The sequence below is a fragment of the Ursus arctos genome, unplaced genomic scaffold (assembly GCF_023065955.2).
Source record: "Ursus arctos isolate Adak ecotype North America unplaced genomic scaffold, UrsArc2.0 scaffold_1, whole genome shotgun sequence".
Taxonomy (NCBI): Eukaryota; Metazoa; Chordata; class Mammalia; order Carnivora; family Ursidae; genus Ursus; species Ursus arctos.
In genome coordinates this window covers 80,261,467-80,279,012 of record NW_026622763.1, presented here as the reverse complement: position 1 = coordinate 80,279,012, position 17,546 = coordinate 80,261,467, and the positions used below count along the sequence as shown (strand labels likewise).

At 49.2% G+C, this 17,546-nt stretch overlaps 1 protein-coding gene across 4 annotated transcripts in view; it reads right to left on the bottom strand.

Moving 5' to 3' along the window:
* Window positions 1-8,371, bottom strand: part of NRP2 (neuropilin 2) — a 113,662-nt gene extending 105,291 nt beyond the window's left edge. For 2 of the 4 annotated variants that reach the window (XM_026492123.4, XM_026492127.4), the window contains exon 1: window positions 7,347-8,307. In XM_026492123.4, coding sequence (XP_026347908.2) covers window positions 7,347-7,419 — 73 coding nt within the window. In that variant the 5' untranslated portion in view covers window positions 7,420-8,307. Of the gene's footprint in view, window positions 1-7,346 lie in introns of all 4 variants that reach the window. The other 2 variants (XM_026492125.4, XM_026492126.4) reach the window with 2 other exon arrangements.
* Between the last annotated feature and the right edge of the window lie 9,175 nt (window positions 8,372-17,546).

Sequence of the window (17,546 nt, the reverse complement as noted above, 5' to 3'; positions counted from 1 at the left end):
GGTTCGATGAGTTCATCAATTACTGGTTGACTAACATAACACCCACAGTAGCACTAGCTAGCACAAACTCTGACTGTTCCCTCCTTAGTACTGCCCTTCCTTCCCAACCCGCAGCTACTATTAAATGCGAAGAATTTTCAGTGGTGAACTGAGAGTTTCAGTTAACATGTTTGGGATCATGATACCTGTCATAAGTCAAGGTTGAGTTATGTGAGCCAGGTCTCCAAAGACACTCTAAACTCCAGAGAATAATGATGCAGTTCAAAGGATATTTACATTTTAATCCTAGTGATGGTAAAAATAATTTATCTGAGGATTTCTTCGTCCCCTCCCTCCCCCCCCCCAAAGGTGACTTCTAGGTATTTGTTATCAGTAGCACCAGGAAGATGCACAGTACTTCATCACTAAACTGCTTGCTGGTAATCGACGATCTCTTCTCTCTACCTATCCCTCCCCATCTCCCTTCCCCTGGCCTCCAATATGCCTTTGGGGCACATCTGTTTTATTTTTCCCCTTTATCAAAAACGATTATTATTACTACCGCTTGGCCCAGTAGTTTGCAATTCCCTTTATCTTCTTCGCTGAAAGACTGGCCAGAGCCCAGATCATCGGTTCTCGGGATCTTTGGAGGCAGTGAGGAGTCACTGGATCTGCGCATGAAGCTGGCCAGCAGCCCCATCCACTGTGGCTACTGGGGAGAGCTTTCCTTTTGTTATTCCCAGCCTCCTCCCTTTTTCCTGGATTAGATCATGACTCTTTGATGAAGACCCAGAGGGAAACGGGATTATTAAGAGTCTTGCTGGGTAAAAGCTATTTTGTCTTTATGATGACTTTCTTGAGTTCAGCTGCTGAGGGGCCTTCATGCCAGAGAAGTTATCGCATATTCGGGGGAGCACCTTCGGCACATGCTCCCTGCTGAGCACACTTGCAGTGATGAAGGATGGAAGAGGAGAAAAGAAAGGAAAGGGGGAGAGATTAAAAAAAAAAAAACAAACCTAAGTGGAGCCAAGAACACCGACAGCAGAAGAACAAGGAGAGAAAACGAATGCAACGAGGAGATGGAAATCTAAGATGGAAATCCAGCAAAGAATATTGCTCTCTGAAGATCAGTGTGCTGAGAGATCATCCGAAGCTTATAAAACACAGACAAACGTTCCGTGGGGTAAGAGCTGAGGATGATGATTATTTACTTATTACAAAAACTCATATAAGTCACATAGACTTATCACAATGGTTATAATCTACTTCCTACGTTCATGAGATACGGTTAACCTCACTGAAGCTCTTCGAAGATAAATGCCTACAGAGTCGGACCAAACAGTACTCTATGTAATCTGCCGTAGCACCAAAACCGCATGGGGTAGGTATGACTGTCAGACACACTTTACAAATAAAGAAACTGAGGTACGGAGAGATGAAGTGTCCTGGACCACAGAGCTGGCAAATGGCTGAACTGGATTTTCAACCTAGGCAGTCTGGCTTCAATGCTCTAGAAACTGGGAAGCCCAAGGCAGGGCTCCCCCAAACTTCCATGTGACAAACTTATTTAGTGGCATTTAGGGAAAGACAAATGTTTTGCCCGTGTAGAAAACTGCCTTTGCTCTTTCCGTGCCAGTAATCTGTCTTCATGAACAATGAGAGATGTGTTCAAGGCTGGGGTGTGGGGAGGGCTGGAAGCACTTAGCATCTTCTCCCCTCCCTGCACGCACTGGCACCCTGCTTCTGTCATCCTGGCCCTCTTTCCTGTGTACCGGAAACCAAGGTGTGTCTTTGGGGCGGGGAGGGTGGTGTGGATAGGATGTTCAGGTCTGAAACCACGTGTGACAACACTGAGGGGTTTTTTTGCTGGCAACTCCCATTTCTCTCCTTTCGCCTCAACCCCACGCATCCCTACCCTAAATGCCACATTGTTATTGTTCCACTGGATAGGAGCAGCATTTTCAGAAATGGGGGATTTATTTTTATAGCACAGCTGGTCTGCCAAAGGTCACATAATTTGGCAACGTTCCCAGTGGTTAAAAATTAATTTCTTCTTATTAATACGACCAAGGTCCCATAGGATCGGAGCTCAGCCTTATCTAAACTTGACAGCTTCCTAAACCTTCAGAAGATGCTTTCTCCTGGAGGGCCAGCCACGCTACAAGGCCACTGTGTCCAGGAATCCAGCCTCACTGAATCCTGTTAGGTAATGAAACCATTAAGTCCCTCGGCCATTTCTCATCAAGGCAGATAAAGCTTTGCAAAAGACTGTAGGCTCTCTAGGACAAACATAGGCAATATCTTCCAGGAATGGGTTAATTAACAAAAAAAAAAAAATTCCTTACCTGGAAGGAAAGGTACAAAGACTACCTTCTGGGGATCAAACTCTGAGTCTGGCACTCAAGAAAGGGTGCCTCAAAGATCATACAGTGGCAAATAATGGTGAGGATAAAATACTTCAGATATGTTCATGACAACAGAAACTACTGCCCAGATGTCACGTTTCAAGTCCTTTCTCAACAGTGGAAGAAATGAAAAGGTATCATGCTTCTGCTCCAACTTCTGAAAAAGGAAAATCTCATCTCTATTTCCTAGTCTCTCCCAGCTGGACTTTTGGGGAATACATTCTGCAAACCCTTCCCAATAAACCTGGCTCTGAATTCTATCAACCACGAAGTGTCCCAAACTCTGATCACCCAAAGTCAGCTCATTTCTCTCGATTACTTTAATGAGCAATTGAATGAAATGAATATCACCAGGCAGGGGCCTCAGAATCATGGAGCCAATGGTGTTTCTCCCCACAGATGCCCCCAGACCCCTCCCAGCCGTTGTTTACATTCATGTCTTATTGCATATGAATTGGCATTTGGACTCCTCTAACTTTTCCTATACTAAGGAAGATAGGAGCTGACCTCTCTGGTTGCAGAATGTGGACTTAACATTCAACAGCAGGGGATGAGAGCCATTCCGTAGACAGCAGGAGTCCTATCTAGATATAGCCTGGGGTTCCAGTCACTGCAGACTTCCAACCTTACATTTTGCCAGTTGGGTGCTCTGTGACTTAATCGGAGGGCTCCGCAGAATGACATCAAAGTCCAAACCTGCAGTGCTGTCTGGGCATTCGCAATCCTACCAGGCACCTCTTGGACAAGAAGGTGCTTGCCTGGAGCACTCATGGGGAGCTCTCCTCTTTCCACTGTTTTGCACTGTGTGCTCTGTTGGCAACTGGTAACAGCTTCACTATCTCCAGTGGCTGCTTATGGGGTAAAGTTTACCCGGCACGCACTGAATGTGGGCATGAGACCAGTCCCCAGAGCCTAGAGCAGGCTGTCTGTGTACAATCTAGGAGTTCAGAGTTTTGCTTGCAAATCATTTCACCTGCTCACAGTCATCCCGCATTTTGGGGAGAGGGGATAAAAAAGAAAGCCTTAGCAAGTGCCTAGAATGTCACTGCTTCTAAGATTTGTTTGAACCCAGACCTGTCTCCCACAGACAATTTACACCTCTTATCTGATCATCCACTCCAGACCCAAGGTTGATTGACCGCGTCTGCCCGTGTCCATGGCAATGGTGTTTAAACCCAAGCGTAGATCAAAGCTCTGGGAGCGGGGTGGGTGTGGGAGGGAAGGTTGTTGGTTATAGGGTCGGGTTCTTTCGGCCGCAAGTGGCATGTCCTGGAGGTGGAGACATTGGGGCTGGGAGTTGCCACCATCTGAAGAAACCCATTGTCAGGGCCTGAATAATTTCCTGAGCAAACCCAAGCCCCCCCCCCCCCCATTAACTCTAGCAAAGGGGAGATTCGAGGCCAGGCACTGACGAGCAGTGGCTAGCGCCAGGGGGCTCTCCTCTCAGTCTGAAGCCTGAGGCGGAGGGAGGGCGGCGAGCCCTGAGCACACGCCAGTAAACCCGAGCGTGGATCCCCTCCCCTTTCAGAGAAATTCAACCGGAGCCGCAGAAGCTGCGACACGGATGAGCCGGATCCCCTAAGCTTGCCAGGAAAGCTGATTCCCACCCCACCCCCACGGTTCCCAGAGGAGAGACCGGTTCATTCCACCGCCCGCCCCCCCACGCCAGCCCCTGGACGATGGCTCTGCTCTGCGGGTGCCCCCCACCCAGCCGCCGGGCGCCTGGGACCCGGTAGGAAAAACTGCGGTGCAGTCAGCCCAAGGCAAAGGGTGGGGGCAGCCGTTTAATCACAGCTCGCCTCGCCTCCATTAACTCGTGTTGATATTAAAAAGAAATCAATCAGTGAAAATGAAGCATTGGCCGTGAATATTTCTCTTTCTCACGTGGAAAAGCAAGGAGCAAGGCGGCGGGGGAGGGGAGGCGGACCGCGGGCGACTGCAGAGGTTTCTCCCAAGCGGAGAACCGCAGCGGCGACTTAACTTTCTGGCAGTGGACAGCATGGAGGAAATGCCGCAAGCCTCTCCCTGGGGGTGTCCTTAGTCAGGAGGAGGAGGGGACAAGGCTGGAGTTGTTGGAGGCGGCCAACTTCTCCTAGGCTTGAGCCTTGCTTTTGCTTTCGCTGGGAATATTTTTGCCTAATAGAATGTTTATGGATCGTTCGGCTCTGTTTCTGCTGCGTAGCCCAAACAAATCGATGCGGTGTTAGAGACGGCGCTGAGGGGTGGGGCAGGCTGGGGGGCCACCACGTCCCCACCACGTCCCCACCACGTGGATGCCCGCGCGCCGCGTGCTCTTCACCTGCTCAGGCGCACCGGCGGGCGCTGGGCGCTGCTAGAGGCGGTGCAAGTTGCGCGAATTCCCGAGGCTAGAGCTGGCTCCTTTCCGCCCCTCGCCGCCCTCGGTTCTGAAATCCCACCCTGACTTCCCGCCACCCAGTTTGGCCAGCGCTCGGATGCCCAGCTCAGCCGCCCTGGGCCTCAGCCCCTCGGAGCCGGCCCTCCAGGCGCGGCGGGGGGAATTCAGCGCACAGCCGAGCGCGGGAGACAGGAGGGGGCGCTCAGGGCAGGGCCCGCGGGGCGGCCGCGAGCCCCGGAACCCAGGCGGGAGGGAGGCAGGCAGGCAGGCGGCGGGGCAGGGAGTGGAGGAGCCTGGTGCGCGCAGCCCATGCGGCCTCCCTGCCGCCCGCCAGTCCGAGAGGCTGCCGCCGCGGCCACAGGGTTGCTCAGTCGCTCCCTCTCCTGCACCTTCCGCCCTTCCTTTCCCCTGCCTCCTTCTCTGAACGGGTTCCCGCCACCGCTGCCGCCGGCTGGGCTCGGCCCCCTCCCGGCAGGCGCGAACGGGTGACTCAGAGGTCTAGTAGGGCCTCGCCCTTTGCCACCCGCTGCCAGCTCCCCGGGTGCCAGTCGGGTGCTCCGACGGGAAGCCCGAGCTCCCCGCGGTTTGCGATCGCCTTTTCGAGGGGCTGGAGAATACCCACCCAGGGCGGGTCCCAGCTCCGCGTCCCACAAGGAGGTCCCACCCCGGGTGCCAGGCTGCCTGCGGCGTCGTAGTGGGTGACCTGCCCCGCGCCTCTGGGTTTCTCTAGAAGTGACGCAGCGCGGCCCGGGGCTAGGGTGGGAGGGGGCTCTGCGGAGAGCGCGAAAGGCAGGTGGCGGAGCGGGAGTGGGTTCGAGCGGGTGTCGCACACACACGTACACTCCGCGCAGCGCTCGGGGACAGATGTGCGAACATCTGGGGTAGGAGATGGCCCCTGAGGCTTCACGACCCCTCCCGCTCCGCAAAGCACACGGAACCTGAAGTTGTGCGTGTGTGTGTGTGTGTGTGCGCGCGCGCGTGTGTGTATGTGAGCGCGCGCGCCGGTGTGTGCCCCAGTGTGCGCGCGCTCGCCGGGGCCTACTAGAGTCCGTGCCCGAATACATAATATACCGTGGGCATCTTCACCGTGTGCGCGCGCGCGCGCACACACACAGACACAGAGACACAGAGAATTACACAAACATACATAATTTATGCAGCATCTAGTTCTGTGGGAGGTAATTTAATTTCGCTTCAAGCTGGGAACTTAGAATTAAGGCAAGAGGGGGTGGGAAGACACAGGAAATCTCCCCAAGTGAGACCCGCGCCCATCTCTTTGATACGATTTGCAGCTGCCCTGAAGACCAGCTATGGAAAGGAGGAGCCGCCAACGTGTGGATTTGGATAGCAAAGGCATTCCTCAGTCTTTCTTCTCCTCAAATAAACAAGCGTAAATGGGGTGTGTTGGCGGTGAGAGCCAGAGCACCAGGCGCACGGATCCCCCTTTGGGCTCCCACAGGACCCCCTAGGCCGCTGTGATGGAGGGGAGGTGCCCAGGAAGCCGCAAGGGGTTAGCCCTACTGCTGCCGCAGCGGTAGCCTTCTTAGTGCCTTCCGGTAAGGGCACTTCAGGAAGGCTTTATCTCCTCTTTCTCTTTTCCCTGTTTCCTCCATAGATGGCTTCCCCAGTCACCTGTGGCAGCTTCCAAGAGTTTTGTCAGATTCCCGACACTGTTCTTAGAGGGGAGAGAGGCTCACTCTGGAGAGTGGTGTGGGGAAGGAAGGACAAGCCCCACTGGATTCCCTGCACCCAGAAATCCCTTCTCAGGCCGTGTGCCCCTTGCCAGCCCTCCTCCCCGCTGCCAAATGCTGGGCCTTGCAGTCCTTATCTCTGCAGTCTGTCCACACACCCTTTTTGGCAGTGGTTGAGAACAAATTCCACTCAAAAGTTTCTAACCACTTCAGAAGAGTAAGAGACCTTCGAAGGCCACGCAGTTTGTTTTATCTAATAATAATTTTTAAAAGAACATGATTTACTTTCCCAGAAAACACATGGATGCAGGAAAGAGATCGGGGACGACCAGCCGCCTTGGTTGCCAGCAGTGCCCAGCCCCAAGCCCCTAGCTCAGCTGCAGGCCAACTTGCTCCATCAGCCTGCGCCCTATGATTTTGAGGCGTATCCACACATTGTTCAAAGAATCCACAGCATTGGAAAACCAAAACTAGACTCTTGTGTTTCCCAAGCCCTTCAGTTAACATTGCTCAGTGTAGCTAAGTGGAGAGAATGCAAATGATTTATATTTCACTGGCTAGGTTGAAGAAACTCAAGGGAGATGTGTTCTGCTTCAAGACGGGGGGAAGAAAATCCCCCAAACTGTAATGCAAAGGCTTTGTAGTATTTTTAAACCTTTGATTCAGTCCATATGTGACATCTGAACACCGCCAAATTCTGTCTATGTTTCAAAACACACACACACACACTCCTAGCAAGAGAGAAAAGTTGGGTTTTAGGAGCGGTGGTGGTGTAGGGAGGGCCGGCTGGGATCTCTCTTCAAACTATTTAGTATAGAAGGAGCCTCCTATGCCATTCCATGGGGCCCGTATAAGCCGTTGCTTTTAAAGGGAAAAGCGTGTTGAAATGAACAGAAAAAACTTTCAGGGGCTTACCTGGTTGGCCTCTCACTTCGTGTCCTGAAAAGTAGAGAGCTAAGAAAACCCAGGTGAGAGGAAACATATCCATTTTGGAGAAGGAGGCTTTCTCCAGGGCTGGATTTGTAGATTTCTTGTATAATTTTAAGTCTTTGTGTTTTTCTCTCTCTTACGTTCTTCCTTACAGCGTCTTCTGCAAAGGTTTCTAATGGTCAGTGTTTCCCTCCTGGGTCCTGGCGGCCCGTCTTCTCCTTTATTCCTGCTGGAGTCTCACCTCACTAAGAGGAGGGTGGCTCTTGAAATCAGCAAAGCGGGAGCAAGCTGGGAAGAGGGGACGGGTTTCCTCTCTTAAAAACAAAACGCATCTATGTCCTCTCCAGTTCCTCAAAGTATCATTTCCTTTATCCTACAACATCACGAAGATTTCCCGAAAGCCAAGCGTAAAAAAAAATAATAATGATGATAGTAAAAAGAAAAGCCCAGACTTGCCTCGGGCATCACACGGTCCCCAGGCAGCTGTGTGATCTCAGAGGCGTAAACTGACACACATCCCCCGGCACCCGGGACCAACACGCGGGCGGAGGCAGCCACCGCCGGACGGCCGGAGTGGGAGGCGGCCGCCCAGCTCTTGCCCTCGCCGGGTTCCCCTAGCGGGAGCCTCCCCAACGACTACACCCGCTCGGCCAGCCTGAAGAGGGGAGTCAGAGGAAAGAAGCTGCGGCGGCGGCGGCTGCGGCTGCTGTTGCTGCTGCTGCTGCCGGCGGGGCGGCGGCGGCTGGGATCGCCTGGGAGTGAGCGAGCCCCTCTCCGAGTTCGCTCGCACCCGCCCTCACCTCCACCTCGCCCAGCGCCTCGCCAAGGTCTGCGCGTCTGAGGATGTGCCGGGGGCGGGCTGCGGGCTGGTGCCTCGCTCGCCTTCTCTGCTTTCCCTCCGGCTCCCCCCAGCCTTTTCAGGCCGAGCAGCATGTGGATGTCAGAGCCGCGGCAGAGCTATCCGATTACGCGCCGGCTCAGGGCCCGCCCCTTCTGTGTTCCTGATTAAAGAGGCAGCCGCGGAGACGCGCGGCGCACACTTCAGCGCCGCGGCACCCGGCTCGGGCGGGGCGGCTGCGGCTCCCCCCACCCGCCCCCAGCCGCGGCCCGATCAAAGTTGAGGCGGCTCCCATCCAGCCGGTCCTCTCCCACCCAGTCGCTCCTCTCCCACTAGCACCTCCCGCCCACCCCAGGCACCTCCGCGCCTGGCTGCGCCCGGCCGCCCGTGCGCAATGCCCGGGAGAGGGAGCGCCCCGGGGCATCTCCGGGGCGCACTGCCCTTGGCCGCGTCGTCCCCGCCCGCGGGAGACTCTGCAGGAAATGGGGGAAATCCCTGTCCCCCACCACCATCACCACCAAATTCCCGGGCTCCGAGGCCACACACGTAGAAGCCAGCACAATGCCACGCGCAATGGCGTTACAAGAGGAGTTGGGTGGCGTACGGTGTTTGGTGTAGGGAACCAGGCGGCAGCTCAGCCATGCGTTCGCACAAGCAGCAGTGCGTGGCGGCGACACACACGGTCAGCTCCGGCTGAATACAACCCCAAACACTCGTGCGTTTACTACTCAGGTCCTTTGTTGTGTCCCAAACATACTCCTCTCCTCTCTGGGTAAGGATTTAGTTCTCCCGACGCACCTAACTTGGAACTATCACAAAAGAGACTTTCTGCAAAGAATTTCTTCAGGTAATTAAATTGGATTCCCCACCCCCCCGCCGCCGCCAATCGTCCCCAAAAGTACGTGTATGTGAAGGCTTCTCCTCAAAATGCTACTCTAACTACTTCTATTCACCTTTTCCCCATGGAAATGTGGTCACAGCGCGCAGAGAAAGAAAACAGCATTATGCCAACTATTTTTAAATGGAGGTGTGAAAACTGTTTAGAGGGAGTTGTAAGCTAACAGCTGGGGAAACACTTGTATCTTTGTTTCTGAGGATGGCTTTGTGGATTCCAAACTGTCTTGCTTCACCAAGCACCTATTACTACATTATCATAAAGACTCTAACAAGAACCGTCTAAATAACACTCCGCACATACCCTCTCTACCACTCTGCAGATTAAGAAAAATAAAGTTTCGGTGACAAGAAGCACACACACATCTGACTCTCCCATTTATTTCTTTGCTTGTACTTGTGGATTCTCCTGGGTGGTTTTCCTCCTTATCTGGACTTGCCATTAGCTTTGTTTATCACTTTTAGTGTTTGAAAAATCTGTAACTCCCACTTAACTGTTATTTACACTGAGATAACCAAAACAAAATTGAATCAGAAGTGATTTGCAAATAGTTGAGCCAAGCCATGGAGGGATTTTACAGTGCTGTGTAAATCCACGGGCCACATATCACACTGTTAATCTTAGATGCCTGGTTTGAAAGGGCATTTAACAGAGGCCTAGTGAGTTCTTCCAGGGAGCAGATCCCCTGGCTGGCCTAAAGGCTACCTTTCATTCCTTTCTTCCCCCACCCCCACCCCCCCTCTTCCTTCTTGCCTTCCTTCTTTCCTTGACTTGAGAGCACATCCGCATTATTAAAAACTCCAGATTTACTCCCCCCCCCCCCCCCCGTTTAAACATCAACTATAAAGAAAGACCACTCCCCAGTACTTAATGGAATAAAGAGGCAGTCTGGATTTTGAACCTTCAGCAGAGATCCCGGCTTCTATCATTGCCAAGATACTCACCTAAGGACAACTAACACCACTATCTCTAGAGACACAGCCTGTATAAAGAAAGTCATTTAGTATCACCTCCCCCCACGAATCACCAGGTGTGCCAAGCCATTCATGCTAGCAAGTGCCCCACATGGAAGAATTCTGTTTCTGAGAACTTTACAGCCAGAGTTTAGGTGAATGGCACAGGGAAAAGGAGAGAGAGAGAAAAGGTAAACTGAAACCCATTAGGAAGCCATAAGAATGGCAACTCTGGCCTCCTGCTCTTGGGGTCTTAGGATTCGGGGTCCCCCTCAGGCAGGGGGTCCTTGGTCTGGTAGGGAGAAGTGTCAGTTTCAGTGTTCTGTTCCTGGACCTGATTCCCAGCATTATGGATTTTAATTTTTCAGAGGTGTCCTAAAGAGGGAGCTAACTTATTTCCTGGCAGTCCTCAGCACAACTGCTGCAAGCCTTCTCATCAATCCACTTGAGTGAAGTCCTGATTTCCTGCAGTTGGGTAGCGGGTGAGCCTGGTTCAGAGCCCTGGGGAATCCAAGCCGCCGGACCATTTGTAATCCTCTAGGGGGCAGCACTCAATAAATAATGCGAATACTACCTGCGGGAGCAGTTCTGGTGGTGGTGCTTTTACAATCCTCCGAGCTCAAAACCCTTTATCAGACCGGGGAAGAGTCAGAGCGAGACCAGATCTCCCCCAGCCCACTCTGAACAAGAGCCCACGGCTCCAGGGAGGACTTAGAATTTCTTTAATCCAGAACTTCCAAGGACTCTTGGGCACTAAACACAAATCCCACATGTGCCTGATGGAAAGTAAATCTCTAGGGAAATTCTTCAGGCTGGGACGGGCTCAGACCTGCCAGCCCATTTTTGTCTAGACTTGGAATCTCAGGGGTTTGGCTGCAGTTGGTTTAGTTTCAACCAGAGGTTCAGGGGTGAGGAGCCAGGCTCCGTACTATTCATTATTTTGTGAGTCCACAAACACTGCCTACAAAAGGACGAGTCGCGTGGTTAGAAATGATGAGCTTGTTAACAGAAACACGGAACCAACTAGAAAACAGCTAACTAGTGAGGCTGAGATTCCTGGCAGCGTCCCTGACTCACCTGGGACGTTTCACATCATTATCCTTAATTGTGAAATAATAATAGATAATCCCATCCTACATTCCATTCCTTTGACAGGAAGGGATGTGGGGAACATAAAACAGATTTGTAAAAGATGCTAAGAGAAAGCTGTAACCTGGCCACACCCCAGTGGAAGGATGGGTGTTCCCAGCTAGAAAGTCCCACACCCGAGGGCGAGGGCACCTCAGAATCACCCAGGGCAAGTGTTAAAAATTCAGATCTCTGGGCGCCATCTTCCCACAAATCAGATTCCTTGGATCTAGGGTGGTGTCTGGGAATCTCTATTTTTAACACACATTTTAGGTGATTCTGATGCAAAAGTTCAACAGGCCAGCCGTTGGAAACCTCTGTTCTGAGGTGTTATATTTACACATAGCCTTCCATGTACGCACTTCCATCAAAGGGTACCTGGATAAGTATTTCTCCACATTTTTTCTCCAGACAAGTTTCAGTTGAGGGGGCAGACGTTTTGAGGAAAACATCGGGAAAAGCCTCCAAGAGCGTGTCTCTCTCTCTTTTTTTTTTTATTCAACAGAGATAGAGACAGCCAGCGAGAGAGGGAACACAAGCAGGGGGAGCGGGAGAGGAAGAAGCAGGCTCATAGCGGAGGAGCCTGATGTGGGGCTCGATCCCATAACACCGGGATCACGCCCTGAGCCGAAGGCAGACGCTTAACCGCTGTGCCACCCAGGCGCCCCCCAAGAGCATGTCTCTTAAAATGCCAGAGAGGTGCTGTTCCCAGCTTTACCTTGTGACATTTGCTTAAGCAGCAACAGCAAAGAGCCTTTTGAAAACACCAGGAGCCTCTACCTCTCGGGGCAGGAGGTTTGCAGGAAACTGTTCCAAGTGCGAGCTGATGGGGTTTATGGATCCGGATCCAGCCCTTTCAGCACCAACCCACTCAACCATTGGTTGTTACTAGAGGTTTGTTTCAGGTATGGTTTTCCATCTGTGTTCATCACATTGTACTTATTAAATGCTCGTGGAAGCATGACGATGCAGGAGGTGTGCAAGCAAATAAGGCATTTGGGTCTTGCCTTCTGGGAATAGGGAATCTAAAGGCTCCAGAAGTTTCATGCTTCCACAATGGATGCCACCTGTCACATGGTGCTTCCCCTTATCTGAGCACCACCATCGACAAGCTCTCACCCTGAAAGGGGGGAGATATGAGGCATAATTGCGTCTTAATCTGTAATTTACTACATTGCCCTAGTTAATATTTAGCTACGTCGGTCTCCGAGACAAAGCTCCAGTTAAAAGTTAATAAGTCGTCATTTTTTATCCTCTCTTTTCTTTGAAGTGAAGTCCAGGTTTCTGGTCAATAGGGTTTTTTTCCCCCCACTCCCTCCTTAAACAACATTTTTCTTATATTCAATACATTTGAATACTACTTCGTAGTTTCTACTTGATTTTACCTTTGGTGGGTTCCCAGAACCTTTATAGATTTCCATAAAATATCAAAAGCTCTTTTACTCTAAATTGTGTCTATGTCTCATCTCTTTCTCACACACGGGCACTAGATCAGGGAGGAGGGAACCTTATGAGCGGAAAAAAAAAAGTGAGCAAAATGTGCAAAATTCATTCATATGTCCCTGGAATCCTTGGCAAAGGCAACTAAAGGAGGCACAGTGCTCCCTCTGCTCTGCTCGCCTTAAGCGCGAGGCAGATCTCCCTCAGCCACGCTGAGTTTTGTACATTTGAGGCGTCAGGTGCTTCAAAGTGATCCCCATCAACCCTTCTCTTCAGAGCGGCGTCCTCCTATCCAGCTTCCGCAATGAAGGAGAGATCTGTGCTTTTCACATGGCTGATGAGCGTTTGAAATGTGCCTCGTGTGACTGAGTGACTGAATTTTAAATTGTATTTAACTTTATTACACATGTTTCTGATCCCCTCAAAAAGTAGAGAATCCATTTGTGTTTAACAGCTCCCAATATGGGCAGTGCAGCTCTCAAGAGTCAAAGACCAGAGCTGGAGATTTCCCATCGGAGCCCATAGACACGCACACCCTTGTGAGGCTCTGAGGCTACTTCGCTTGTTCACCAAAGGGGGAATCCCAATATGAGCAGAAGCATCGTTTGAAAATGTTTGGTGTCTATTTGGCAAGGAGAGAAGGGCTGGATCCTATTATCATCTCTCATCCTGTGTTCCGTCTGTTCTCTCTTGCATGACTTTTCCAGAGCTCTCACCAGGAATCAGATACTCCACAGTGCTCCCCGGGCTCCTGGCCTCAGCTCCCGGCCTCAGTATAGAGAAGCAGTTTGGGGCAGCAGAAACCTGAGGTCAGGACAGATGGACCTTAGGTCTCCACTGCCCTTGGGTGTCCTTGGAAAGTCTGTTAACTAATTTGGGACCAGTTTCCTCACCTGTAAAGTGAAGGGGTTAGTTTGAATGACTTCTTTCCCTTCATAGTTTTGAATTTTGGCTAAGAATGTTTCCTGACTCCATCCTCATTCATAAATTTAAAACTGTTTTAGTTCTAATTTCATAGCTGCCCTAAGGAATTAAAATTAATAGCCATTTATCCCCCAAGAAGACATTATTGCATGGATGGGGCTTAATTGGATATTCCACTATCACAGTATTTACATTGAGTACCTTTTCGCAAAGAGTGAGTAATGGTATGGTAGGTATCTTGACAGGGCTTTCAGAAGAGATATTTTTTGGACAAAGCCCCTTTCTAGATCCTCAAGAAAACCAAACTAAAATAAAACAAAAAGCCCAAAACAAAACGAGAAAGAGATTCCTCTTCACAATCACAAAAGCCAAGACCTTATTTATAACTTCATGGCATTTATAGGTGATGTGATTGGAAATTTTAGGGTTATGATCTGAAATTTTCTACCATTCAGGAAAATCTTATTCTGAACTGAAAATTCCCAGTTTCTCACTGAATTTATAGACTAATATTCTTGGAAACTTGAATCTTCCAACCATGTGTGCACATGTCTTTCCTTCGTCCCCATGCAGACCTACCCTATCAAACCCCCATTGATTTACAAGGTATTTCTCTCTTTCTTTTTCTTTTCTTTTCTTTTCTTTTCTTTTCTCTTCTCTTCTCTTTTCTTTCTTTCTTTCTATTTTCTTTCTTTCTTTTTTTTTTTTTGGTTATTGCTGTTTTTGAATTTGTAACCTGTGACTTACGGTGCCTTAATTAGACATCTACATGTCAGGTGATTGTTACATTATGATGGCAATAGCTGCTAATTTGAGCATGAAAGTCATGATGGAAAGGCAAGAGTCAGGGAGCTGACCTTTTGCAATTGAGGATACTTCAGGGTGGGTTAATTCGCACCCACCCTAGTCATTAGTTCCCACTCTCCTCCTTCATATTTACTCCTACGCAGTTTACTGAGCTGCCAATCAACCTCAGCATCAGGATAGGTTCCCTGTTGGGGGGAGGAGGCTTGGAATGATGCTTGCTCTCTGCAAGGAAAGAAAATTTGTAGAGGCATCTCCAGACTGGGATTCTATTTGTTTTCTAAATTAAAAAGAGAATAAGTGATATGTGTAGATCGTTAAAAAAGAAATTTTTAAGCAGCACAAGAAACCCAATGAAAACCCAAGCTGCCCTCCCACCCCATCCCCCAGTTTTGTAATTTACCTCTCCATTTCACTTCCCCATTGATACCGGTTGGGGGGTCAATATCCTTCCAGAGTTATTGATACTATGTTCCAAGTTACAAGCAAAAACACATTTTTTGTTTTTCTCCAGCTGTCTTTTCTTCCCTCTCTACCCCTGAGCAGTAATGATCTTGAAAACCATTAGGGGGCAGCTGGGACCAGAAAAGAAAACCGCAGGAGCACATGCAGAACTAAAATCCAAGAGGAAGAGATGCGCAAGGAAATAAAAAGGAACGCTAAGGCGAAACATCAGCAAAAGTAAAAAAATGAAAAGGAAAGCAGAAATATGCAACAGCAGAGCATTACAAAGTGAAAAGAAATAGAGAAGGAAGTTATGTTAAAAATCTAAAGGAAGGATAAGTGTAAAGGGAGGAGAAATTTACAAAGGCCGGGGATTAAAGTTGTTGTTTTGTTTTTTAACAAACCCATAGAACCTGAATTGGCTCAATGTTAGCAGAGGGGAGGCGGTTATCTTTTTCTGAACGGGAAGGCATTTATCATACTAGACTTTATTTACATTCTTAGGACCTGCAGGGTTGAGAGCACCCTCTGCCCATTTGGACTTGTGACGTGGGGGGTGGGGACGGGAAGGAGCAGTCCTCCTCCCTTACATCTTTAGAATGCTTCAGAATGCTTTCAGCCCTCAGCAAGGCAGCAAAATTAGCCTGCATATAAAGGTGCAATTCTATTTCTCAATGCAGCAGAGCTCAGAAATGAGGGAATGGGTTTCTTTTGAAGCCAATGCCATAATCAAAGTGCTTTCAGGTGTAGTTCAGGCAAACCTCCCCTGGTTTCAGCAGGTTAACTTCATTAAAGCTCCTAGCTACTGCTTTAATGTTTTCTAGGCTTTCCCCCTGGGTACATTAGGCAGAAACGAGCCCTCATGGGAGTTCTGTACCCTGATGTTTTGCATTGTGAATGGAATGCAGGGGCAACATTTATGCTGGGATAATATGAAAGGGAAAATTGCTTCTAGAGCACCATAAATATGATCACTTTTAGCTTAGTCTCCTTTTCCCTTTCTAATCCAAACTTCCTATAAACTAGACAGGAGAAACTTGAGGAAGCCCTGGTCTAGGGTCCCCAGATAAAGTATGGAATGCCTGGCCATCCTGTATTTATTATTTACTAAATCTGATTCAGAGGACAAAATACTCCCAAGCACAATACCCAACGTCACTGAGCAAAATCCAGTGAAAACTTCTGTTTTAGAATCAAAGGCACTCCCTCTCAATCTTCCATCCCAGTTGTTAGGCTCCTATATTTACTGAGGCCCAGGTTGGGCAGGGGGCATTTTGGGCAATCTAGGCTATGAAAGAAAAAGCCCAAGGTACACTTGCCATAAGGAACCACTAAACGGTGTGTCAGATGAAGCTGGGGCTTTCTCAAGCGGGCACTGGGGTTTTGACGAATTGCTCTCGAGTTGCAATATGAGCTATCCCGAACACCGGTCATTTTTGCAGAATTTGGGCTTACCTCTGTAGCCTAACGTCACGAGCTCTTTCTAGTCCTCTCTCGTTCTTTCTTTCTTTGACATGGAATCCTGGAGTTTTTAGTTTCAAAGAAGTTTAAAACCTCAAAACAGGAAATCTGGCCAAACAAAAACCTCTCTGACCAGAAGCAGTTTGCTTCCTTTAAACAAGTCCCCCAAAGTTAAATTACAAAGCAAGTTTCTCTCTTTATTAGAATTTGGCCAGGAGCTAGGATGTAAAAAACACTTCCCATTTGATTTCCCATTTGATTTGATCATAATTTAGAAGAAGTAAATGTAATTTCTGACCTTTCAACACATCTGGAAGTGTGCCTGTACTATAGGCCCGACTGACAGTATTCTCACAAAGACTGAGGCTTCTTCAGCGCTGAGCTCCCCCGACTCGTAGAAAATGGGAAAGTTGCACTTTAGGGGGTGAGGAGTATTCTAGGGCAAGTCAGCCCGGTAACATTAATAATTAGGTTGGCAATGTAAGACAGACACATCAGAGGGAACTAACTCAGGCCCCTGAACTGGGGTCAGGAGACCTAGTTCCTGGTTCTAGTTTTTTCCCTGGCATTGTGTGAGCCTGGGGTCACAAGATCCCTTCTCTCTTGGTGATGCTGTTTCCTCACTCATATGAGGCATGTTGTTATCCCAAAGCGGTGGCCCTACCACACCATTCGGCTGAGTCTGCACTTGATGGAAAGCAGGGTCAGTTTAAAGCTCTCGCTGAATCAAAAAAATATTTACTGAGCACATACTATATGCCAACTTGCATGGGGGGGAAAGTAGTGAGTCATCCGTGAAGACGGATGTTCTCCTAGTGGGAGAGGCAGATAACACTCAAGTCAACAATGGGCATGATCATTTCAGAAGGTGATAGTGAGCTTCTAAGAAGAAAACAAGATAAGATAAAGTGATAGGGACTGGTAAACCAACAGACAGGAAATCTGGACTAGCCGTTCCACTAACCAAGCCTCTGCCGTAAGCAAGTGGCCTAACTCAGGCTGCATCGCTCATCTCTAAGGTAGGCAGTCGCACTACATCGGTGTCTTTCAAAGTTCAGGATGAGCTCCCTTAGTGAGTTACAAAATCAACTTAGAAGTTTGTGATCAACATTTTAAAAAAATGCAGTAGGTCGGAATAAAATCAGAGTATATATTGTTCTTGAGACTGGTTTCCATTTGTATGTATTTCATATACACATAAACACTAGTGTTCTGGGTCTCAAGAAAATGTATTTCTTTCTGTGGGTTGTAGTGAATTAGGTGATCTCTAAAATATTTGTAAGCTCTCAAATTCTATG